This window comes from Argentina anserina, chromosome 2 (genome assembly GCF_933775445.1).
Source record: "Argentina anserina chromosome 2, drPotAnse1.1, whole genome shotgun sequence".
NCBI classification, from domain to species: Eukaryota; Viridiplantae; Streptophyta; class Magnoliopsida; order Rosales; family Rosaceae; genus Argentina; species Argentina anserina.
In genome coordinates this window covers 20,539,666-20,564,029 of record NC_065873.1, presented here as the reverse complement: position 1 = coordinate 20,564,029, position 24,364 = coordinate 20,539,666, and the positions used below count along the sequence as shown (strand labels likewise).

At 39.2% G+C, this 24,364-nt stretch overlaps 5 protein-coding genes across 6 annotated transcripts; 1 reads left to right on the top strand and 4 right to left on the bottom strand.

Annotated features, from left to right (window-relative positions):
• Window positions 1-487: 487 nt before the first annotated feature.
• LOC126782956 (transcription factor BHLH42) lies at window positions 488-5,842 on the top strand. Of its 2 annotated transcripts, none has more exons than XM_050508313.1 (6): window positions 488-1,037; window positions 1,200-1,437; window positions 3,122-3,218; window positions 3,462-4,101; window positions 4,523-5,463; window positions 5,554-5,842. In XM_050508313.1, exons 2-6 carry the CDS (start codon window positions 1,247-1,249, stop codon window positions 5,623-5,625), a joined length of 1,941 nt encoding a protein of 646 aa, XP_050364270.1. In that variant the 5' UTR covers window positions 488-1,037; window positions 1,200-1,246; the 3' UTR covers window positions 5,626-5,842. The 2 variants fall into 2 exon arrangements, with proteins under 2 accessions (XP_050364270.1, XP_050364271.1); XM_050508314.1 differs by having other exon boundaries at window positions 489-1,037; window positions 1,183-1,437.
• Window positions 5,843-6,070: 228 nt separating this feature from the next.
• On the bottom strand, window positions 6,071-10,970 carry LOC126782766 (general transcription and DNA repair factor IIH helicase subunit XPD). The gene is made up of 12 exons (XM_050508071.1): window positions 10,372-10,970; window positions 10,004-10,284; window positions 9,406-9,488; window positions 8,900-9,303; window positions 8,302-8,495; window positions 7,839-8,019; window positions 7,592-7,716; window positions 7,309-7,398; window positions 7,107-7,185; window positions 6,922-6,998; window positions 6,685-6,793; window positions 6,071-6,366 (listed from the first exon to the last, which is right to left on the bottom strand). Exons 1-12 carry the CDS (start codon window positions 10,903-10,905, stop codon window positions 6,256-6,258), a joined length of 2,268 nt encoding a protein of 755 aa, XP_050364028.1. The 5' UTR covers window positions 10,906-10,970; the 3' UTR covers window positions 6,071-6,255.
• Window positions 10,971-11,288: 318 nt separating this feature from the next.
• Window positions 11,289-12,817, bottom strand: LOC126782306 (uncharacterized). Its single transcript, XM_050507524.1, has 5 exons — window positions 12,573-12,817; window positions 12,434-12,491; window positions 11,881-12,342; window positions 11,679-11,800; window positions 11,289-11,537 (listed from the first exon to the last, which is right to left on the bottom strand). The coding sequence occupies exons 1-5, from the start codon at window positions 12,668-12,670 to the stop codon at window positions 11,459-11,461; spliced, it is 819 nt and encodes a 272-aa protein (XP_050363481.1). The 5' UTR covers window positions 12,671-12,817; the 3' UTR covers window positions 11,289-11,458.
• Window positions 12,818-12,908: 91 nt separating this feature from the next.
• LOC126782305 (preprotein translocase subunit SCY2, chloroplastic) lies at window positions 12,909-18,461 on the bottom strand. Its single transcript, XM_050507523.1, has 14 exons — window positions 18,378-18,461; window positions 17,679-18,182; window positions 17,478-17,566; window positions 17,131-17,210; window positions 16,914-17,003; window positions 16,465-16,556; window positions 15,686-15,769; window positions 15,408-15,549; window positions 15,001-15,117; window positions 14,647-14,776; window positions 14,158-14,281; window positions 13,962-14,068; window positions 13,345-13,467; window positions 12,909-13,239 (listed from the first exon to the last, which is right to left on the bottom strand). Exons 1-13 carry the CDS (start codon window positions 18,424-18,426, stop codon window positions 13,378-13,380), a joined length of 1,698 nt encoding a protein of 565 aa, XP_050363480.1. The 5' UTR covers window positions 18,427-18,461; the 3' UTR covers window positions 12,909-13,239; window positions 13,345-13,377.
• Window positions 18,462-20,425: 1,964 nt separating this feature from the next.
• LOC126784803 (uncharacterized) lies at window positions 20,426-22,429 on the bottom strand. The gene is made up of 4 exons (XM_050510312.1): window positions 22,324-22,429; window positions 22,030-22,095; window positions 20,862-21,060; window positions 20,426-20,757 (listed from the first exon to the last, which is right to left on the bottom strand). The coding sequence occupies exons 1-4, from the start codon at window positions 22,369-22,371 to the stop codon at window positions 20,498-20,500; spliced, it is 573 nt and encodes a 190-aa protein (XP_050366269.1). The 5' UTR covers window positions 22,372-22,429; the 3' UTR covers window positions 20,426-20,497.
• Window positions 22,430-24,364: the final 1,935 nt, after the last annotated feature.

Below are 24,364 nucleotides of genomic sequence, written 5' to 3'. Positions count from 1 at the left end.
ACAAGAAAACAAAGAGGCCTAAATTCAGTGGTGCTGACCTTATACTAACATTTTCCATTTGACAAGTGGATGCGGAAAGAAAGATTGGTAGCTTCCACCCAATCAAAACTCAAACTACTTCCTTGGATCTCTGTTATAATCTGTACCAGTCCCCCTCTGCAATTCCAACGTCCAGTCTTCTTGGGCCTCTCTTTAGTCTTTACCCACCTAATCCCCTCTTCTCTCTTCTTCATCATTTTCACATCTCCAAGTGTTTCCAATCATACAAGTAAAAAGTACACTAAACCACACGCGCGCAACTATATATACAGAACTGAGTTTCGATTCAGACCCAGAATATGAGCTAAACTGTCTGGTAGACCGACCAGTCAAAACCCCCCACAAATCTCCCCAAACCCTTCTCTCTCTCTGCCATCGTAAATATCCTGACTTTCTGAGTGAGCTCAACGACCCTTCAGATTTTTCTATCTCTATCAATATATACAAAGGTGCAGACTAAAGCAATTGTTGGAGCTCGAGAACCCATCTACGTATCTTCCTCAAAGTCATCATCCACCTTTTTCTCTCTATTTCACCTGCAGGTCCTGCTTTAATCTGCACCTTCTCTTCCCTCCTTAAAGGCCTCGCCTCCCTTTCTTGATACAACGCGTCGGAAATCGGATACTACCGGCCAACACCACCATGATCATCTTCCAAGTGTTTGATTTCTAGATAGCTGTTCTTTCTGCTCCTAGCTACCTTCCCAGCCCTTCCTCTCCCCCAAGATCGAGTCGGTTCTCCCTTTTCTCGATCTCCTTTCCGGCTTAAGGAGGGTTAGGTAATTAAGGGCTAATCGGTCTGGCTTTTGTGTCATCAAACTAAGGAGGATATAGAGACAGTCAGGTGGCGAACCGGAGCAAGAGATCGGGCTCGGTGCTACTTCCGAAAATGGCTGCACCGCCACCGAGTAGTAGCAGGCTCCGTGGTATGTTACAGTCTGCAGTGCAATCTGTTCAATGGACTTACAGTCTCTTTTGGCAAATCTATCCCCAACAAGGGTATGAACACGCGCATATATTACTGTATATTAAGTGATGGTCTTGAACTAATGAATCAAAATCGTTCATATAGTTCACTAGCTCGATCATATCGTTTAGTCATCTGCTAATTTTGTTGGTGATGATGTTGTGGTGATGAATTTAGGATGTTAATATGGGCAGATGGGTATTACAATGGGGCAATCAAAACGAGGAAGACAGTTCAACCTATGGAAGTGAGCTCTGAGGAGGCGTCTCTTCAAAGAAGCCAACAGCTTAGAGAGCTCTACGATACATTGTCCGCCGGAGAAACAAATCAGCCAGCTCGTCGCCCTTGTGCTGCCTTGTCCCCGGAGGACTTAACCGAGTCAGAATGGTTCTACTTGATGTGTGTATCTTTCTCATTTCCGCCGGGAGTTGGGTAAGTAGTACTTGAGCTTTTGTCAAACTCTAGATTCGTTTCTCTTCTAGTTTTTTCGTTCTTAATTTCATTGGCACATTATTCTTTTTTTGTGTGCTTAAGTTCTGTGCAAATGCGCAACTAAAAATAGGCAAGGCGAACGAATAACACTGTAAGGAATAAAAACCATCATAAAATTAGCTGAGCATTTCCAAATACAACAACACCATCAATGTTGGTAACAGAAAGCTTTAAGGTACTAAAGTTTGTTTCCATATTCTCCAAATAATCAACGCTTGATTAAATTTGTTAAGTAACAAGAACCATACACCAACAACTCCAATTATCTTGCTAATTCGAAAGGGGTTCGCGTGTCAATGCACATGTATAATTTAAGAAGATATTGACCAATGTGTACGAGTTGATAGATTTAATACTTGCTCTAGTACTAGTTTACACACACCAATACAGTTAAGCTATCCCATCTAACATTTCGAGCTTTCTGTTTGAAACATCCATAAGTTATTTATGAGAGCTAGAACACACTTAAATTTCTTGCTAGATCTATATATATAGTAAATGCCTAAATGGGTACACACCCTATTCCTATATAAAGAAGGATCAACGGGGTCCCTTATATTTTATGTCTTACAAGTCAGAACTTTAAATGTGTGCGAGATATGATCGAGAAGGTAATTTATGAAATTCAATGTCATGCTGAGATTTGTTAAAAAAAAAAAAAACCGTATGCGCTGAGGGCTCTAGAACTGAATTGTGTTTTCAATAGAAAAATCTGTCGTGTGCGCGGCATACAACAAATTGATGCCAAAACCTCACACACACCCATCGTGCAGCTCACGTGCTCCTCTTCTTTTACCTACAAAACTCTGTTGTACGCCATACATCTATGTACAGAGATGAACCCTTTTTCAATTTCCTATATGAATTTATAATGTGAAAGATTCACACGTGTAAGAAGCATCATCGCACATGTGAAGATATAAACCCCAAGTATCCAGATACTATTTTGTTTGCTAGTGTTCATGACTTAGTTTCTGGGATTTCATGGTGGAGAAAGTTAACGGAGGCACAGGTTTTGTTTGCTACATATTTGTTGCTTCTTCACAACTTTAGGGTTTGGGAGAATATATTCGTATGGCTTCTGTCAAAAGGACTTTGCTTTTGCTTGCTCATTGGAATTAAATCATCGAGTCATTCACTATCAAAGCTAGCTACTTGTTTGGGATAACAGACAAAGAAATTGTGTTTATCTTTGCAGAAAGCTAACATTAGAAAAAGATCGATGAGTAATTGAAGTAGTTACATGTTAGAATTTTCTCATATATATAATATCCATGAAGTTATATACCGAGAGGGGTTGGATATTTATGTTTCCTATTTAGCCAGACTGAGTTGCCTAGCTGATATAGGAAGTTTTTATCTCTTTGCCGTTGGAATGCATAAATACGCTGCTCGAATATTAAGGGTGAGGAAGAGCAGTATTAGATCGAATAGGCTTGTCATCTTGTGCATTATTTCCATTATACATACTAGCGGTAACCTAACATTTGGTATTTAGTTTTCAATTCGTGAGACATGAAACTTGTTGTCTGCATAAAATTTAGTTTCAATGCAACACCATTATGTATGAGGAAATTGATTGATAAAATTGGTGTGAATTAATTGGTGATACTTGTACGTGTAGGTTGCCGGGAAAAGCATACACAAGGAGGCAACATGTATGGCTCACCGGTGCAAATGAAGTAGATAGCAAAACCTTCTCCAGAGCTATTTTAGCCAAGGTGATTAATACTCGATCATCTTATTGAAACAAAAAATATGTATTACAAGATCCATATTATGAAACAAAAAAGAATAATCTAAGATATTTAAAGTGAAGTTTTCGCAACCCTCAAATACAGGTTGAAACCCTAATTATAGGTTGTGATCGATTCAATTCAACCCTCGAATTCTATTTTGTTCTTCTTTTCTTAATAAATTAAGGTATTTTTTATCTGACTTTTGCATGCGATTCCTTTCTTCAGAGTGCTCGTGTTCAAACTGTAGTGTGCATTCCTCTCCTTGACGGCGTCGTTGAGCTAGGGACAACTGATAAGGTTCCAGAAGACCAAGCCTTCGTGCAACACGTCAAAACCTTCTTCGCCGACCACAACCACCTTCCGCCGCCGAAGCCGGCCCTCTCGGAGCACTCTACGTCCAACCCCGCCACCTCCTCTGACCACCACCCCCGCTTCCACTCTCCACACCTCACCGCCTTCCGCAACAACGCTGCCGCAAACAACCCCCCTCCCCTCCACGCAGCCGCCCCAGTAGACGACGAGAACGAGGACGAGGACGAGGAAGAAGACGACCAGGACGACGAAGGAGAGTCCGACTCCGAAGCCGAAACCGGTCGTAACGGTCGTCCTCTCCCCGCTGCCGGACCCAACGTCCCTGCAGCCGAGCCTAGCGAGCTCATGCAGCTCGAAATGTCCGAAGACATCCGCCTCGGCTCCCCCGACGACGCCTCCAACAACTTGGACTCCGACTTCCACATGCTGGCCGTCAGCCAGTCTGCCAACGCCGCCGATCAGCAGCGCCAAGCTGACTCCTACCGGGCAGAGTCCGTCCGGCGTTGGCCACGCGTACAACCGTTATTGGGCGCCGTCCAATTACCACCCTCAGGTATACCAACACAACTCACCTAGTTAACTCATTGACTGACAGTTATCATTGAAACGTATTATTCTGGTACAACAAGTCCCGTTCTTTTCGTTTCTCTTTCATCTATCCCAGTCTAGCTGTTAGGTCTCTTACTATATTTCGCACGTGGGGGGCCCACCCTCAAACGGTGGTGTAGAAATGTCAAAACGTTCCCCGTCGGGCACGCGCCACTGTTCTCCGTGGACACGAAATTCAAAGCAAACCATTTTCTTATAGCCCTCTTGCTTCTCGGGATTGAACTTTTGGTCTTAGTACGACAAAGATGAAACCCCGTTCAAAAATGTTTAGTGGCACTTGTGAAACCCCGTTTGAAATTAGTGATTGATTGACCCTAAACATTGGTTTGATACCGTTCTAACCTAATCATATTTTTTAATTGTAGGATCGATGGCATTGGAAGAATTGAACCACGACGACACACACTACTCGGAAACGGTCTCCACCATCCTTCAAACACAAGCTACACGGTGGACTGATTCGTCGTCGAATGACTACGTCACCTACTCGAACCAATCAGCTTTCGCCAAGTGGACGGGCCGAGCCAACCATCATCTTTTGGCTCCGGTCGAGGGGACGTCCCAATGGCTACTAAAGTACATTTTGTTTAGTGTGCCCTTCCTACACACGAAATATCGGGACGAGAATTCGCCAAAATCGTCTCACGACGGTGAAGGTTCGACCCGATTGAGGAAGGGGACGTCACAAGATGAGCTGAGTGCTAACCATGTGTTGGCGGAAAGGCGTCGAAGGGAGAAGCTTAATGAGAGGTTTATTATACTGAGGTCCTTGGTGCCTTTTGTGACAAAAATGGACAAGGCATCGATTTTAGGTGACACGATCGAGTATGTGAAGCAACTACGTAAGAAGATCCAAGATCTTGAGGCACGTAATGTGTATTTGGAGGACGATCAACGAACGAGATCGTTGGGTGAGATACCACGGTCTAATAGCATGAAAGAGTTGCGAAGCGGGCTCACGGTGACGGAGCGCTCCCGTGTGGGCCCGTCCGGGTCGGATAAGAGGAAGTTGAGAATTGTGGAGGGCAGTGGTGGCGTGGCAGTCGCTAAGCCTAAAGTGATAGAGGAATCTACACCGCCACCGCCACCACCAGCACCCGAACCGGCTCCACCAACGCCCATGTTGACAGGGACGTCTCTTGAGGTGTCGATAATAGAGAGCGACGGATTGTTGGAGCTCCAATGCCCGTATCGACAAGGGTTGTTACTTGATGTCATGCAAACACTACGAAATCTCCGAATTGAGACCACGGTTGTGCAATCCTCTTTAAATAGTGGCACATTCGTAGCTGAACTAAGGGCCAAGGTATTACAATTTACTTAATTTTACAGTCTCAACCATTATCCATAGCCGTCATATTGTTTGGTGGAGTAACATTTGAATTGTGATTCTCAGGTGGGCAAGAAAACAACCATTACAGAAGTGAAGAGGGCGGTAAAACAAGTCATACCCCAATCTGACTCTTAACACTATCATGTTAGAGTTTGGACTCTAGGGGAATCCCATTTTCGCTACCTGACTCCACAGTGATGCCAGTGGAGTAGCTAACTCAGTGTACATTATCAGAACAATACCTTTTTTTCTCGAATTGCTCTGTATTATTGATTCCCCATGTAATCTAACAAACTGTACTGGTGGTGAAATTTTTTAGCAGTATTAATCAAGAATTCAAGATCTGCAAATCGATATACCCCCGTTTCATGTTTAGCCTAGTAACAATTCTTGTATCTATTTGAGAAGTAAATGATAACCACTATGTTTTACCCAAGTTTATTATGAAACCTCAAACTTCTTTCCTCAGATTGCAACTTCCTTGAAGTAAATGAATGTAAATTATGTAATGGTGAATTCCGTCATTTGGTAATGTGGAGTCTGTAATCACAGCTAAATGTAAATACAGACCCTCAGATTTCATGGGGAACCAATCAGCGTGGGAAACAAAATGCAGATCATTAGATAGAACTTCAATAAACTGACTCTAAACTGTTGGTCAAAACTGGTTAGTACAACTATGTAAGAACTTCAGTTTAGAAGTTTGATTGATCAGAAGAAGCAATAATATATACACCAAGGAATTCGTACAATTAAAACAACATTTCATGAGAAATTCCTTGGCCCATCCTTCTCCAAGTCCTCCTGGGATAGAAGTGTCTTCCTGCCACTGCCACCCCCGGTCTTGTCATATGGCTGCGCCATTTTTCTGAGGAACTGCATCCAAGATAAAACAAAATTGGCATACAAAAAATTTGTACATAACTGAAGTATTTAGCCAAAATTCCCCAATAATAGCTCTCCGATAAAAAACCAACATAGTTTACTAGGCCACTACTAAGACCAGTAAAACAGATGATACATGACTCAACACAAATAATACACAAGAAAATATCTGTTGCTAATAATTCGAAAAGAAACAGAAAGCAAAATCTAATTTTAACAGAAACCAGAGGAGTTTGATTGATCTGCTTAGTGTAATTCAGAGAGATAGTTACACGGTACAAACAGATGAGATCATCAAAGAAGACAAACCTCTCGTGCTATATGGAGAGCCATATCAGTGCTTAAGTTGAGGTGTGCATCCCTCAGATGGGAGAGAATCCATCCTGGCAACTTAGATCGCTTGTCATGACGGCTATACCTGAATTCGAAGTTCAACATCCAATTATTAATTTTTAAAGTCTAACAACAAAAATTTCAGCATGGAAACCCAAAAATTTGAAAAATTAGATGAACAAACAAAGAAGAGCATAATTGAAGTATGCAAACCTCTTATCTGCGAAAATCATCATTCCATAGTCTGCTTTTGACCGGATGACCCTGCCAACACATTGGGCAGCTTGTCTCTGCACCAGTAAAGACAATCAAAGCATATCATAGAAAATATAAAGATAAAATAAATACATAATAAATATAAAAACTATTGCTTGGATGATAAGATAATGCAAATATACCAAAGCGTCAAATGTCAAGAAATCTCCTTCCTTTATCTGAAAGGTCTCCCTCAAGTACTCAAGCCGTGCAAGCAAAATCCTAAAGAACAATGTAATCCCATGTCAGGCCATAGACAACATAACTCAACATCTTGATAACCAACAACAAAGGCACTTTTAAGTTTTAACTGAAAAAGGAAACAGAGAATATAAATTAACTCACTTGCTCAACGTGTACTGAAAAGGAACACCGTACATGATGACCAATCGTCCATAATGACGATCAAAGTCTATTCCTTCAGCTACCTTCCCCCTGAAAAGATAATTATATTATAGTCCCATCAAGTTGATCATCAATTCAATATTCATGTTAAAGACTCCAGGTTACACATGGTAAAATATAATGGATTATTGTTTTTAGATTTAGTCTCACCTACTATAAATTGTTTAACTCATCATGCGATAATATTCAGAAACTTTAAATACCTTGAGGACTGGTTAAATACCTGGCCACAGAAAAGAAGACAGCACCTCTCCCACAGTCGCAAGCTTTGCGGTAGTTATCCAAAGCCAAAGTCGTCTCTACCACGTCCTGAGTCTCAATGAATACAAGCTTATGCTGCATTATTTCCTGTGACAATAAAGCACCATGTACATGTGAAAGTTTATCTCTATAGAAAACACAAACAAGTAGGAAAAAGTAAAGGGTCCATGAAGAGGTGGAACAGGAAGAGACACAAATAGTGAAATTACTTTTAATATTCCGCTTTCATTCCAGCTGTTCACTATACCATCCATATATGAGTAGCTGACGAAAAAACATACGACTCCATCTGGAACTACGGAGACCATCTCCAGCAGCAGCCTCCCATAATTCCTTACCACTCCAAGATCACTTCTCATATCAAATTTTGTACTAACAGGAAGCTGATCACTGAAATAGTATACCAAGAATATTGAATTAGAGTAAAGTTTCACAAGCTAATTGATGTCTTTTAAACCACGTAAGAATGTTAAAGATAAGATTACAGTGCTATATAGAATTAGAGTAAACCAAGAAAATTGAAATAGAGTAATGTTTCACAAGTTAAATGGAATTGTTGTCTTTTAAACTAAGTAAATGTTAAAGATAAGATTACAGTACTATATAGCCTATAAGTAATCCCATAACAGATATAATATAATAGAATTTCCAGGGAGATGACAAATGTCTTACCTTCCACGGGTGAGAACCATTGGGCATATGCATTCTCTGGTCAGTGACATTGTAAAGCTTCGACTCACAACAGGGTTAAAATTGAGTAGACGGGGGTAGAGATCAATTGGGCTCAAGGTTCCAGATGTAATCACAACGGACTGAAATCGATCAAATACAGGCTTTATGGCAAGAGAAGCATCATGACAACTGAGCTGGAAAGACAGATACAGAAGCCTTGATCAGAACAGAAAAGCTTTAGTCTATCATTAGCAAAGTAATATAAGATAGAAATGTAAAATAATAACAGAATAGCTTTTCTCCATCACCACCTAAAAAATATAAGGAGATATAGTAACGTAAGACTGAAACCAATTGAAGCAAGCATTCTATGCAATTGAAAGACAAAAAAGGCCATAACCACCGAATTGCTGACAGAAATTCTGAAAAAAATTGTTCAACTATATAACAATTTGATATGTTGTAACCAAATAAAATCATTTTCAACTTGGGTTTCCACCAGCTAGAGAAAACATAGATCTTCAAAAATTAAATTATTTCACATACAGTATATGTTTATAGGTAATATGAGGAAATGAGAGAAATCAGCTACACCAACCTGCAAAACAGGATCAGGAATGTGTGGCATTCTCTCGTCAAATGGCTCAGTTATGATGGAGAAACCACGAGCATATGTTCCCACAAGTGTTGCAAAATCGCATATAGTTTGGATGTGTAAGAATTCATCTGTGTCAGTAATTTCTAATGTCATCATGAGTGAGTGTAGACGGTCATAGCAGAATTTGAGAGTTTTTTGGTCAATTCCAGCCTGGCTGTTGATAGCGTTAACAAAGCCAACAGGAAGCTCCTTTTTGACATTCTCGGTCTCAAGACACGTTTCAAGGTACTGGACCAATCTTTTTAAGACATGCAGAAAATGGTCTGCTTTGCGAATATTTCCGGGCACAGCCTCCTTTAGAATATCGTCAGGTAGAGCAGGGTTCTGAAGCCAAGTATCCGTCACTGCATATAAAGAGAAGTGGACAAGTTATAAGAACTTAGGACAATGTCAATAATTTAAGTTCTCAATAATATAAAAAGATGAGGGGCGAGCATTCAACATACTGGGCAGATTTCCTCCTTGTGCCAAACCCTCAACAAGCCGGTTGTATTCTTGTCGCAATCTTCCTGCGTCTGTGGCCTTGAACCTACCTACCATGTCAAGCAAATAGATGAAAATCTGTATGACACGAGGGGAGGAATCAAAGCAAATTGAAAACAAATCTATCACCAAATAATGAAAACACATTGTGATAGTGATATATATAGAAGGACAAGTATCTTAATGAGTAAAGACTGACAGCCTGAATGTAGCTCAAATTCAACAGAACTATCCATTGCTCGTCTCTAGTCGGATATAAACACAGTGAATCAGACAGTTACCTTTAGCCCATCTAAAATCTGTAATTAAGATAAGTGCAAGATTCAAAGAAATATAAAAACCTAACTAAAAAATAATGCAGCCACAATTCTGAACACATTGTGATTTAATAGGAAGATAAGTTAACATACATACAAATGTCTCATTGAGTAACACTGAGAGCCATCAATTCAGCTCAAATTCAACAAAACCAACCATTGTAAAACTCTAGACATACCATACAGCATTTAAACATAAACCGGCAAATTACACGAACAAAAGCATATCAAAAACAGCTCCTACCTTTCAATTTCCTGCTGCATCTTGTTGAGATTCCTCCTGGCCCCCTCAAGCGTCTGCCTTCTCACACTAACACTAAGCGCCTCGATACACACATTGTCGATATTGTGAGCCTCATCAAACACCACAACGGACTCCTTCTGCAGCTCCTTGGATATAATCCCCGCCACTTTAGGATCAAGCAAATACTGATAGCTATACACCACCACATTGGCCGCCTCCACCATTCTCCTCGCCAGAAAATAAGGGCACCAGCCTTTGGCCTTCCCAAACGCCCTCAAGTCCTTCATTAAATCTCCTCATCAGTTAATAAATCCGCATCCGAAAACACTCACTTATATATCAACAACAAATTCAGATATTATCATTACCTGCAATGTGTAAACTCCGGGAGGCAGCACGGTCCCCTCGCCGGCCCTATCAAACTGCTCGAAAAACTCACACTGCGGCACATCAGGGTTGGCAACCGCGGCGGCGCGGACCCAGCTGGCGGTCAATTTCCGGCAAGCAGCATCCACGGAGTCGCGATTCTCGGCGGCGAGGACGGTAGGATTGACGCAGAGATTTTTCCGGCTGGAGAGTCCGATGGCGAGGATCTCGGCGTGTTTGCCGAGATGCTGGACCTGGTAGCGGTGGAGGAGCTTGAGCTCGGCGAGAGTCTTCTCCATCTCGTGGACGGTGCGGGTGCAGTAGATGAGCTTGACGGGGTTGAGGGGCTTGGAGAGGGTGTAGGAGGTGATGAGGGAGAGGAGGGCGATGGTTTTGCCGGTGCCGGTGGGCATTTCGAGGAGGCAGTGGCCGCGGGCGTCGAGGGCGCGTTTGAGTTCGAGCATGTACTCGTATTGCTCAGGGTAGATGTGGTCGTAGGGGAAGTAGATCGTGATGTCGTCCATTTGGAACTTCATTTTCGCTGGGTGCCTCCGGTGATCGGAGAAGCGATGTGGCGGTTTTGGGAGGTTTCGCGCTTGGAACGCCGCTACTTCTGCAGTGTACACTTTCTTATTTATAGAAGTTAAAGCCTGTTTTTTTTTGTCACGGATTGTTTAACTTTAGACGCAAAATTACAACACAATGTAAATCAGTTACATTTTAACAATTTTTTATTATTATAAGTTTTAAACTTTCTAATCGGCCCCTCAATAACATATGATTAGAGGGTACTGTAGGTAACAACGTTGAGGAGAATGTTTTCGAAATTTCATAGTTGCGTATAAGTTGTATCGAGAGTCATTGTGTATGGATAGTTGGATGTAATTAGGATGGTAGAGAGAGTTATTTGTAAGTAAATCGGATCAAGTGAAAACATATTATGATTGAATGAGTAACGAACTAAATAGCCAAATATAAAGCAAGGCTATAATATTTCAATAAACAACTTTGTTATGACATGAACTATAGAATAAAGTTTCTGTGCATACTGGCAAAATGTTACACGTTAAGAGCTTCCAACAGCACCATTCATGAAAAATCCTGAGCTATTCCTCCTTCAGGTTCTGTGTTAAACGCCAGGCCCTTGATTACATGTCGACACTGAAACCTGCATCATCAAACCAGATATTCCCTAAACAATCCAAGCACCATAACACATTCAAATGGAAATGCAGAACAAATAGCAAACGAAATTTAACAAAATTCAGAAGAGAAGATGTGCAGGGCCTTCTTTCCCAATTCGACTTACCATATATAATCACCTCCATCTGAATCAGACTCAACTAAAGCATCAGAGCTGCCGGTTTGCGAAGACTGATCAATGTTCTGGTTCTGGTTTTTGCACTTAAAACGTATCCTCATAGGCACAATCTGCAACAAAATTTGCATCAACAAGTTGTAAGTTAATCGCGAAAGAAGACTCAGATTAAAACGAATGCAGCTGCATTCACCTTGTTGCTGTACTTGAAATCTCGCTTAGGAAGAAAATGCAGAGGCTGATTTAAACAAGAGGGAGCCTGAACCAACAAGAACAGCTTCAATGGCCCCGGATACGAAACAGCCCCAACATTCATCGACACCAACCCCCGAATCGCTTTTCTACAAAGCACTTCCGCCGCTCTGCTTTTCGCAAAATCGACTTCTACTTCTTCCCCGCCAGAACCAGCACTTCTTCCGGAAAAGCTCAATTCGTACACGTGTTGAGGCCGCATTGGATTGCCGCCGAGAATCAGAAGCACTTTCCCGAACCGAGGAGCTGCTTCGGTGATGACCATCTTGAGCGCCGTTTGGAAATGCGAGACGCCGTCCATCAGCTTCTGGAACCTTCGGATCCCTCGCTTGGCTTCCCTCATTTCGCCGGCGTGCTTCCTCCGCAGCGCCGGCTTCACCTGGTCGTCTCTCAGAGCCGATTCCTGAAACTCACTAAATCAAAATTAGGGCAAAAAAAAAAAACGATTCGAACAATCACTTCCGGCTTCTGCTGCTCAGCTCAGAAGTGCTTACCAAGTCCTTGTACTTTTCGGAGCGCGAGTCGAATTCCGCGGTGATGTCCTGCAGTAATCTGAGGTATCAAATTGTTCAGATTGGACGGTTTCGATTGAAAAATGTGGGAAGGAGTTGAGGGAATTGGGGGGAAACTTACGCCGGGATTTGCTGGTGCATGAAGAGAAGGAAACCTGAGATTTCGTTGACGGTGTGGAAGATGACGGAGACGTCCAGTGAGCCGGCAGTGAACTCCATCTCCGATGAGTCCTATCTTCTTCCAACTCTATGAATTCAAATTTCCAAACGGATAAAACTAAGGCCCAACTGGCCCCGGCCTTTTTATCACTGCGGTAAAATTAATGTCGCAGGATTTACTAAGTGAAAATGCGCACTCGTGTTAAAATGAGGAGCGCTCCAGAACTATCCGGTTACTTATTTGATCATGTAATCTAATTTTGTAGGGAGAAGCATGTTTCGTAGAGAATGAAGTAATTCGATAGACGAAACTTTGTTCGTGATGCTTGTGAATGCAAAAGAAGATGCACTGTCAAAGACCTTAATGTTACAAGTTACAAGAATAGCGAGCTATACTTTTGAAGTGCAACTAGGTTTAACATCTATCTGGAATTCCTATTTGTAGACGTGACAAAATTAGGGTTGATCTGATGGACTAATGGGAACGAAATCTTTCCCATGAGATGCAGAAACCATGCTGACGATGAGTATTCTGCTCAAAACCACCAGCTGAGACCCCTTAAAACTGATCGTAAATGTAAGGTTCCCTTAACCGCTGTAGGTGTTTCATCGGTCTACAAATTCCAGCACTGCCAAATAAAAGAAAGACAGAAAACGCTTTGTTAGAGCCAGAATGACCACACTTGCGGATATACTTTGATCAGATTTTGATAACTGGGAAAATGCAGCGTCACCTTTGGACTAGAAGGCAGAAGATTTCCTGGAAGCTACACACCATACCGACTTAAAGCTTTACTTAAACTAGGCATTACATTATATGCTTGATATGATCTTCTAAGTTCAATGATCGAACCCACCTGCACAATTAAAGGTCAGAAGTGCTTGCAGGAGTCGAACAAAAAGTGAAGCCATAAACTTAGATCCAGTCGATCCTTTAAACATTTCTTTTAAAGTTGGTCATATACAAGGTAAGTGAAATTCAAACAAGATATTTGCCAAGACTGTCAAAACATTCAAGTCATATATGTAGGATTCAACAAAAATAGATGAGGAACAAGAGAATTGGAAAGAAACAACATTACTTGAACAAACAGTACTTGATCATAGTAAATCAATTACATTACCAGAGCTAGGTATAGCACATGTATAGTAAGTAAATAGGTAATCACTGTAAAGATTCAACTTCCTCTCAAGTATTGATGCTATCAACAGGCAAACTAATTTCACAACAATCAGTAAACTATCAACCAAAATAAGACACAACCAAACAACGATTTCTATAGCAGTGGACATTCTAGAAAATGTGACCAGGTGAGCATAATTCAGAACTCAATATTAAAACTGCACTTACTATTATTAATACTGATGTCAGCCCGATTGAAAATCCAGCATTAATGTTACGTAAATAATGATCAAGTATACTTGATGTTGTTGCTAGGATGCTTAACAATACACCACCTACAGGACAGAACAAGGCAAAAAAAAAATTCAGTTGGTGGTTGAAAAGAATTTAGGTAATATTGAAAGAGAACAAGAGAGAATTATACCCCAAAAACGTGTTGATGCCTGAATCTTTGTCAGGTATTCAATCGTAGCCTTCCCAGGTTTTATATTTGGTATCCTGGCACCCATCTTATTTAAGTAATCAGCAATTTCCTTCGGCAAGTTGGCCTGGACAAGGTGTAATTGATTAAAATAACTAGCAAGCAGCAAATTAAGAAACATACTATATACCTCTATATCTAACTCTGAGACACTTCAGATTTCATTTCAAAAAAGTTCTCAACCACGAGAGACAATTAACACTCATATTAGACACCTTTAGAATAAAAGAAAAGATGAAGTATAGTTACACGTAAGCATAAACTGATGAACACAGCAGGAGACAAACATCATGACAGATAAACAAATTCCTACCAATATCATTTAAAGATATCGAAAAAGATTCTCAATCGATCAAGTAGCCTGGGAGCTTGCGTAGGGGAAACAGATGTGATTGTAAAATAGCTATATAATGAAGTAAGGAAGAAACTTACAATGTCAAATATATTGAATAAGAAGACGAAAAATGCATAAATTGTGTAGTAGACCCAAGGCGCTGCACCAATAGAAGTATCAGGGTTCAATATCTCCTTAACATGCTCCCAGAAAGACGAACCAAGAAGACTGCCAACAGAATAAACTATAATGAGAAGAAATAAAATATTGGGTACAACTTTACAATTTTAAGGAGCACATTACAGTCAGCTGAATATAAGAAAGGAGAAACTCGTTGACTTCAACAAAGCATAATAAACTGAACCAACTAACAACAGTAGCCCAATTAAAAACACAGACAATGGTTTCTAATCTTAAACATACAAAGATGATGCTAAATAATAAGTAACAACCTTGCAAGAATGCTGGGAAATGCCAAGAGATAAGTAGTAGTGAGAACAGGCTGCATTCCTGCTGGATTAATAGTAAAAGGTATATATGGCTCCACTTCAGTAACAGGTGAGTCATCCCTGTTCAAAATAAGAACAACCAAAAGGTAGTGTCAGTGAGTAAGATAACCAAAAGAAACTTATAGAAGCTTTGATGTATGATGCAAAATGCTACTACTATGCTACATGTGATCATCAACTTTGGCTTCAAGATTGAATACTAGTATATACACTACCATCATCAAAGCCAATTAGACCGAAAACTTTAATTGGGAGGATAAGAAGCTCCATGCTAGATATACCCTATGTATGCCTTAGCTTTCATCACTAGAACTGATAATCACATATTAAATTAATGAAAATTGTATTACCTTGCAGCAGAAGCAAGCTTAAAACCATAGTACTGAAGCTTTATCTTCCTACAGCCTTCAGTTACCACAACTGCCCACATAGTGACTATAGTGAAAACACCCAATACTCCAACTAAGTATGGCCACCAACTAACAGAACTTCCTACAAAAGTAAATAAAAATCATGGAATCAGGCAGATGACATTAGACAAAATACTAATGATAGAGAAAAGATAGTTACAAGATAACAATTAAAAGTCCAATCAAGGTAACTCAATGGTGTTCACTGAATCATATACCTGAGAGCTGGGTCAGCATATTGTACAATGTCTCTGTGTAGCCAATCAATATTTGTACACATATTATTAAAGATGAACCTTGTCCTGAAATGTGCACAATCTGTTAGAGAACAAACAAACGTTCTAATTTCTTCTAAAACGAAAAATTATATGGCAACTCAAGCCTCCTTCTTCATCAGTAACAAATATTTGTGGACAGAAGAGATCAGATGAGGGTAAACAAACCGTGTATGCCATTATGTGAGTCTTCACAATCATAAATTTAACGAAATTAACTGGAAACAATATATAAGAAATAATTTGGAAAGCTGACAGTCACCAAGGGTCCATGGTAACAGGCAAGTATTCTGACTCAAATTTAAGAAAGTTCTGCTTCTGTTTGATACACCATCGATAGGTATCCATATAACTACACTAAAAAGCATCCCTTAGCTAAAGGACCATGGATTTGAAACTTTTTGAGTCAAAGCTGCCATTTTGAGGCAATGGCTAAGTAAAGATGGTCAAGTTTCAGTAACAATTCAACTACTGTATTAACAGATTTCTGGTAAAATGATTCAAACAAAATAAAGAAACTGTGTTAAATACAATACTAGTGTAAGCACAATATGCAGGAATGGTAAACAAAACTTGACAGGGTGACTCACAAAAGGAATATACTGCTTTTGAAGAAAACCTAAATGAGACCTCAAGATGGCAAATTGGCAAGTATATAAATTTCTGTGAAATATAAGCAAGACTATCTGCCAACCAAGTAACCAAAAGGTCAAGATTCATACCGAATCCAGATTCTGTAATGGTATCACATATCCACGTCATTGTCATAGCACCACAGACCAATAACATACTTGTCAGCATCACATGCTTGACCCTGCAATATCCCAGAAGTATAAACATCTTCAATACATAACATCACCCAAGAAGCTATCTAACAAATATAAATATAAACTACCAGCTTCTTCATATGAACAAAAAATCTATAAGTTGAGGATCAGATATGTTGGTCATGAATTTAAAATAATCTATAATTTGAGGATCATAGGTGTTGGTCATGAAATTAAAATAATAAAAAGTAAGAAGATCCATGCTGCGTACACGAAGGCAAAGATAGCATAGGCAGCTGCAAATAAACACTTTTGTTTAAATATTTCAGACCTAAAATCCTTTTTTTTTTTGGAAGTACAAATTCTACAGTTAAATGAGAGGTACAGACTACAGACTATATTACCTGTGGCTAGCTACGTAGATTGAATATGGAAGTGAATAACAAGAAACTATAACAGCCTCCACAATCGCAAAGCCAAGAGACATCCACCATCTTGAATAGAAAGAAAAAACACTCGCAGGGTTCAAATGTGTGCTTTAAATGCTGATCTAAAGTAATTTATTGTAAAAGTATGTAAAAAAGAACTTGGCTCACTGCTTGAGTTAAAAACTAGACACACATGTAACTCTTAATCTTCTCTTGACCATCTAAGCCTTCTTTCCGCAGCTTCACCAAGGAGGGAACAAGATAACAAAGTACCTGCACATCAAGTTTTGTAGTTTCAATATCTAAATTGTATTTGATACCTTTGTATCATTCATTGGTTTGAGAGAAATTTAGACATAAAATGAAGACATCACAGAGCTTTATGCGAAACAAGCATCTATCTATCACCAGATATCTAACAATAATACACATTTTAAGAGTAAACAACTATAAACAAAGTGGAATCTACAGGGAAGCTGTAAGAGATAATCACTTAGTTAACAGAAATTAAACTTAACTAGCTGAAGAAAAGCAGCAAACCTGCATAATAATCGAAGCTATAATTTGAGGGCTGATCCCAAGCTGGAACAAGGACATTTTAAGCTCTGCTGTAAAATCGCCAAGCTGATCTGCAAGAAAGGAACATAGGAAAGACTTAGCAGTAAGAACCAGTCGACATGTATATGATATAAGAAACGAAAGTCCAACTATACTACAAATCATCAATTACTCAGTACTCACCAACGGATCCAGAGGCAAAGCTGAGATAATCCTGAGGAATCAACCTCCTATCAAACCCAGGCAGAGGAATAAAATAACCCACACGACTTATCACAATCAGCGCCGCCGTCACGCACAACCTCCTCCTAATCTCACTCTTAAAAAACGACTCAGCAGCATTATTAATCACTGAACTTATCCTCACAAAATCCAGAAACCTGTTCCTAAACATTATCGGCTTCGCCTCCGCACCATTATAACCCTCACTCTCATCCACTCTAACAACATCCGCCCCCTCATTCGGTGCCACCGGTGCAACTCCAAGGTCTAGGGAATCAACAGCTGTGTACTCATCTCGAAATCGGTCTGAAAACGTAGCAGACATTCTAGTGCTTAATTTAGAGACGAAATTCCTGTTTAGCGAAATTGGATTTCTGGTGCTTAATCGGATAGGATTGGTCTTAAAGGAGACGCAGTTGGTTTTGGTTCTAACTAGGGGAAGGGAATAAATTTGAGTATGAGAACCTGTACAAAATAAATGAAAATTAAACTACATCAGGAAAGAAGAAAATCTCATATGAAGCTAAGGCATTCAACTCAATGCAATATTAAAACAGAGAAAGCCTTTATAGAATTGAGGGAGTAAAACTAAGACTTACCAGATGTTGAGAATTGCTTTATTCAATTATTTCTGTGATTTTATTAGAGGATGAGACTGACCTGGAAGTTTAGAGGGGAAGAACTGGGAGCTGAGGAAGGTGGCTTCCATGGCGGGACTTGGAAGCAAACAGAGAAAAGCGGGACGGTGTTGTGTTGTGTTGTGGTTCTTTAAGAAAGAGAGAAGCTCATCTTTATAGGAGGTATTTCCTGCGTCGCTTCTCATACTGTTTTGTTGTCTCTCGCTGTATATTGGTCTGTCTCCAATTTTGCCACGTGGTAGGATGTGATTGAGGAATTTAACATTGGCTGAGTTTTTTTTTCTTTTTTAGAAAGAATAACATTAGCTGAGACGCTGAGTTTCAATTTTGCACATAATCTTCCAATAATAGATTAATCTGCAGAAAATTTTACCTTACAGATCTGCATACTTGCATAGTATTATTAGTATGCTAATAAAAATTGTGAGTGTGTGAATTAAATGTATTTAAAAACTATTAAATTATTAACGAATTAATACGCATAGAATGCAGATTTACGCAACAGACTAGTGTATAAGTTTACACCACTAGTATATGATTTATTGTAAAAAATCTGCACCAATTTTCAACATGTAAATAAACACTATGCCACTATGGTGACCGCCATAGTGACTTATCTCACAAGTTGAGGCCGACTATCCTTATTGTCATGATTAATAATAAGAGGGGCATTAATAATAAGGCAAGGTCATTAACATCTTTACCGTTACCAACTTGTACCATTCAACTTCCTTTGTCTTCGAGCTCTGCCTTCTACTTTGATCTATATATATATATATATATATATATATATATATATATATATAGTCTCTATCCAGAGTGAAGGTTCATTCTGAAATTTCAGAGTGAAGTTCCAATTTTGACACACTTTTCGGTCAAATGTTTTCACCATAAGCGATTCAATATTTAGATATGCTATTCAAGATCATCTCTATAAAGTTTCATCCAATTTGACACTGATTTGAGCTTTCAAAATTGAGATTTACACGAACGGTTCACGTTGAACAATTTTAATTCATTCATTGATTTAATCTAATTTCAATATTTTAACGATGTCCGAATTAGATGAAATTTTGTAGAGATGATCTTGAATAGCATACATAAATATTGAATCGCTTATACTGAAAAAATTTGACCGAAAAGTGTGCCAAAATTGGAACTTCATTTTGAAACTTCAGAGTGAACCTTCACTCTGAAACTTGAAACTTCAGAGTGAACCTTCACTCTGGATATGGACTATATATATATATATATATACAAACACCTACACCAATAACACCATATATATATATATATATATATATATATATATATATATATATATATATATATATATATATATATATATGGTGTTATTGGTGTAGGTGTTTGTTTTCAAGGTTATTGGATCGTTAAATTTCGTTTATGTATCGAGCAAAATGACGCAGTTACAAATGGTGTTCGATGTAAAACATCAAGAATACAAGTAGGCGATCTATGCATCTAGAGGCTAGATCTTGCTGGTCAGATTCAAAGTTCAAGCTATGCTAGCTACTCTAGAGTATTACAATTTCAGGGAAAGATCAAGCCAAACAACTATTGCTTAATATTTTGACTGCTTGCCTTACCTCGTCGGTACACTATTAGCGAACAAGGTAAAACTCTGGTCGTTCAATTTGCGACTGAGGTTTACCATATAAGGTAATAAGGACTTGATCGAGGAGCACCTAGATCGCAGAGGCATTCCTTGAAGAGAAGACGGTGCTTTTACAAAGAGGGGAGCAGGAATATGAGAAGTTGGAGGTATTACTGAATGAGTATTATTGTAGTATTGTACCCACAGTCCATCACTCCACGTCTCCACCCACTTCTTCCACTTTCATATTCACTCAGAAAACGATTTATGTAATTTGAGAACATATATATAGCTTCGATCATACAATAGTTCATTAAGGTAAATAACTAAATATACAGTAAACCGCAGCAAATAACCTTGTGCTGTTATTATTCAGTAAATTACGTACAGACATATCAATCATGAGCTAGCCAGCTAGGTCATCTGAACTGCCCTTATGAGTTTCTTTCTTTTGATATGTATAAATGAGATTGTACGTACGTACTTAATAGTTAATATCCGATCCACTCGTCATTTAGTACATCTAATTAATAAGTCCATTCCTTCGGAAGACATAACTCCGGCGAGGAGTCGTTATGATTATCAGAAATAATGTAGCATTGTTCATCCATAATCTTGCTCCCACTGGTTTTATCTCGAGGTGGCATACAGTCTTGAGTGTCGTCTTTGTGACTGGATCTAAAACGTTTTCGATGGCTATCTTTAGGCGAAATGTGCAGGCCAAGGGCATGAACATTCAGGTTGAGAGCTTGAATCACACGGTCAGGCAACAAAACCGGAGCACAAGCTGCATAGAATCACATCGTTGATATTTAATCCTGCGTACCTCGATAAAAATAGTGCCTCTAAATCTTGAAACACTTGAAGCACGATCAAGTTTTCAGGACATACCTGGTTTCTTCTTCGAGTGGAAGTTGGTGTCAGCTGTTTGCGGCAGAAAAACGCCGGTGCCACCGCTTGACTTACGGGACGAAGAATCTAGGAAAACAGCTTGCATTCCATGTCCTCCAGATACCCAGTTGTTGACACCGTTCGGTCTGCTCATATAATGTGGTGAATACGGTGATTTTGGACTGTAAAATTTTGGATTCTACATAGATAAATTGATAGAGTAATTAATTTGATTAGTAAATCAGAAATTATACACTAGCAATTAATAAGCAAGACTTCATTTAATTTATACTGGAAACAAAAACACACATGTTGTGTGTGTGATAGTTGGGTGTTAGAGAAAAATGTGGGAGTGAGAAGTTAAGAGAGATATTAGGGGAAACATGAGAATTAATTTTTGGATCCTTAGTTTTTATACTATTAATTTTGTTTATTATTATATTTTATCATTTGTTTATTAACATATATTTTAATATAGTTTGTGGTGTAAGAATTAGATTGTGATTTCACACCCATTTTAGTTGATTAAGTGGGTTATAAAAATATAGATTATCATGGATATTACTAAGTAACCTAAAAACCTAACCCCATGTATGGTCAATATCATAAGAAACCCTATACTTAACAGCTATTAATGACTCCCCTAAAACACTCACATCAATAATGAAAATTTCCCAACAGATACTCTAAACCAAGAAATGTGCATGCCTACTATAAGGCATGGAACCACAAAATCATCCTTGACTTCATGTGATATACCGTACCTTACTCAATTTCCACTTTTCTGTTTGATCGAGTTTGTTCTGAGACACTAATTATCAATATCATTCAATCTAGCTGCCTCATTGTTCAATCATCTCCACAAATGGAAATCACGTACTATACCCTAACTAAATTATTGCTTTGTTTAAATGATTGGAATATCGAGATATGCAATCATATCGTGACCGTCTGTGGAGTTCTGCACGTCTACCATTTATCCCTCAAAACAATGTGAAAAATATGTACCAGAAATACCTAAAATCAAGCAACTAATCAAATTACAGGCCAGCCAAGCAATACCTAATCCCTCTATACAATATTAAACCACTTTAAATTTTCCATATCACAGCATCCCTCCACAAACTAAAAAAAGGAATTAAGAAGAAGATAGAAGAACATGAAGTACCAGTTGATCATGGTAATGAAGTCGGTTGTCGTGGTGGAGTTGCTGCTCTGTCAGTCCCAAAAATGCCTATACAAAACCAAACAAGAATCTTATTACAATGGTGATCGATAAGGGTCCATGATCGAGTTGGACGTTCGCACTCTATACTTCGCCGGAACTAAGCAGACCGGCCGGTCGACCTTCGTCATTGTATGTACGTCGTGTTGAGACGACTTGAGAAGACCGGCCTCAAAGTGCGGACGTCCACTCTTACAAGTACTTGGTAGCTAGAGAGTCAGAGAGTGAAGAGTTGACCTTTGAGTCGAAACCTTCATGAACAACTTGCTTGGGAAGGCGCGACATTCCTTCGATACCAACCTCTCCTCCTTCTTTCTCACGAGAGAGAGAGAGAGAGAGAGAGAGAGAGAGAGAGAGAGAGGCTTAGAATTCTTGTTGTGGTGGTGGAGCTCCAACTTCTAACCTGCAACGCAACTAAATTTATATAGGAATCGATCACTAACTCTCGGACTCTCTGAGAGTTTCAGTGTGATTAGGACCTTAATTTCCACTGAAATTACGCGCAAAACCAGTCGCTAAACTTCCGCGGCTAATGACTAATCTGACCTCAACGCATGCGATTCAGAGTACATATTTGATTCTTAACATTGAACCTGCACAATAACAATGTGAATGAAATGAGTAAAATACTTCTTCTAATTCCAGCCTCCATTTTTTAAATTCGAAATCAACTACCAGTTCACGCTTTCTGAGCGCCACATATTATTCCAGTGAAAAAATAAGATCAGAAGAAAGCAGATCAGATGGGAACTGGTTGGTAACAGAAGGTCGGGGGGCGCTCGAGTCATTTTATGTGCATAAGGTAGACGTGTGTTGGGTTGGGGTCGGTAAACCTCTTTGGTTGTTTCAGGTATTCTTCAATTAACGATCTGATGTTAATTGTTCGAGTTGCTTTTGGTCAAGATTATTTGATCAAACTCACTCACACTCCCAATTCTAATCCTTTTGATCGACAATATTTTAATACACAAGAGGTGCAAAGTATGTACACAGTATAATCGTAGTCATCTGTATCTATCCATCTGCGAGGTCAATCGTGTATATATTTATGTTAGTTAATCTTAATCATCCACGTATAGTATGGTATATGCATGCACGATTGTGTACGTGAAGATACATACCGACTGTCTGACTCCTAGGCTACTTGGTTCTTGACATCGAGTTATGGTATAGGTGTTTAGGAAATTTGAGTTCAATCTAATCGCACTGACAAGTCTATAGTTGAAAGTTGAAAAACAACTAGACTATCGATCACCCAGTTGTTTCATTTGAAATTAACGGAAATATAATACCGATAATGTGTTAAACAGCGACAAGCGTGATCCATGCACTAACTGTACCGATATTGTCCAAACTTAGCCACCTCACAAGTGTTGGATTTTAATCACAAAAGGCATCGGTACAATTCGTTATTATTCACCTACTTATAATCTCTATTTTATTTGTCACTTCTTAGATGTGAGATCTCTCCTCTCCAACACGCCCCCTCACGTGCAACCTAATTTTTAGGTATGCACGTGACAGATTAACATCTCACACACTGGGACGAAATAACCCAAGGTCCAATAACTAACGACACTTGGTGATCATCTAATCAGAAAACCCTTCGATGACATGATAATGACACTCATCATGGGCCCATGACAAAGTGGCACTCAACTCGAGCTCAGATTGGAAGCGCGACTGGAGAAGGACCCGCTCTGATATCATGTTAAACAGCGACAAGCGTGGCCCATGAACCAACTGTGCCGATATTGTCCCAACTTAGCCACCTCACATGTGTTGGGTTTTAATCACAAAAAGCCTCGGAACAATTGGTTCTTATCCACCCATTTATAATCTATATTTTATTTGTCACTTTTTATATGTGAGATCTCTCTTCTCCGACATAATGTACTTAATTGATTAGAACATATGGAAAGTTAAGAAAGAAAGTAAATCTATGTGGCAATCATTGTGATTTGTATCTTTCTTATACATGAAGATTATGGTTTAGGGTATCAACTTCTTATAATAGTGTGTTTTGGTGTAAGCTGGAAAGCTGAAGTCCATAACTAGTCAACCAGATTTGAAGTAGGTGAACGCCAACCCAAATTCAAAAAGATTATAAAAAAACTTAATATGTACCCAGAAGATCGACTGGCTAAGTTTAGGAAAATATGTAATGGAAAAGATTGAAGAGTTGCAACTGCTCATGATTATTCCATCCACTTTAGGCCAACAGAACTGGCAATTTAGTTGGGTTGGCAGGTCAAACAGGAGTAAGTTTTAGTTGAGG

Coding starts and splice junctions, on each gene's coding strand:
- LOC126782306 (XM_050507524.1), bottom strand. CDS start 12,670: ATGGAGTTCACTGCCGGCTCACTGGACGTCTCCGTCATCTTCCACACC. Junction 12,492..12,572: donor ATGCACCAGCAAATCCCGGC/GTAAGTTTCCCC, acceptor TTGATACCTCAG/ATTACTGCAGGACATCACCG. Junction 11,538..11,678: donor GATGGAGGTGATTATATATG/GTAAGTCGAATT, acceptor TTGATGATGCAG/GTTTCAGTGTCGACATGTAA.
- LOC126782956 (XM_050508314.1), top strand. CDS start 928: ATGGCTGCACCGCCACCGAGTAGTAGCAGGCTCCGTGGTATGTTACAG. Junction 3,219..3,461: donor CCAGAGCTATTTTAGCCAAG/GTGATTAATACT, acceptor TCCTTTCTTCAG/AGTGCTCGTGTTCAAACTGT. Junction 4,102..4,522: donor CGTCCAATTACCACCCTCAG/GTATACCAACAC, acceptor TTTTAATTGTAG/GATCGATGGCATTGGAAGAA.
- LOC126782766 (XM_050508071.1), bottom strand. CDS start 10,905: ATGAAGTTCCAAATGGACGACATCACGATCTACTTCCCCTACGACCAC. Junction 9,489..10,003: donor ATGCAGCAGGAAATTGAAAG/GTAGGAGCTGTT, acceptor CATGGTAGGTAG/GTTCAAGGCCACAGACGCAG. Junction 8,020..8,301: donor ATGGTTCTCACCCGTGGAAG/GTAAGACATTTG, acceptor ATACTATTTCAG/TGATCAGCTTCCTGTTAGTA.
- LOC126782305 (XM_050507523.1), bottom strand. CDS start 18,426: ATGGAAGCCACCTTCCTCAGCTCCCAGTTCTTCCCCTCTAAACTTCCA. Junction 16,557..16,913: donor ATCTACGTAGCTAGCCACAG/GTAATATAGTCT, acceptor GGGATATTGCAG/GGTCAAGCATGTGATGCTGA. Junction 15,770..16,464: donor CATTACAGAATCTGGATTCG/GTATGAATCTTG, acceptor TGCACATTTCAG/GACAAGGTTCATCTTTAATA.
- LOC126784803 (XM_050510312.1), bottom strand. CDS start 22,371: ATGTCGCGCCTTCCCAAGCAAGTTGTTCATGAAGGTTTCGACTCAAAG. Junction 22,096..22,323: donor ATGAAGGTTTCGACTCAAAG/GTCAACTCTTCA, acceptor GGTTTTGTATAG/GCATTTTTGGGACTGACAGA. Junction 20,758..20,861: donor CCACTCGAAGAAGAAACCAG/GTATGTCCTGAA, acceptor GATTCTATGCAG/CTTGTGCTCCGGTTTTGTTG.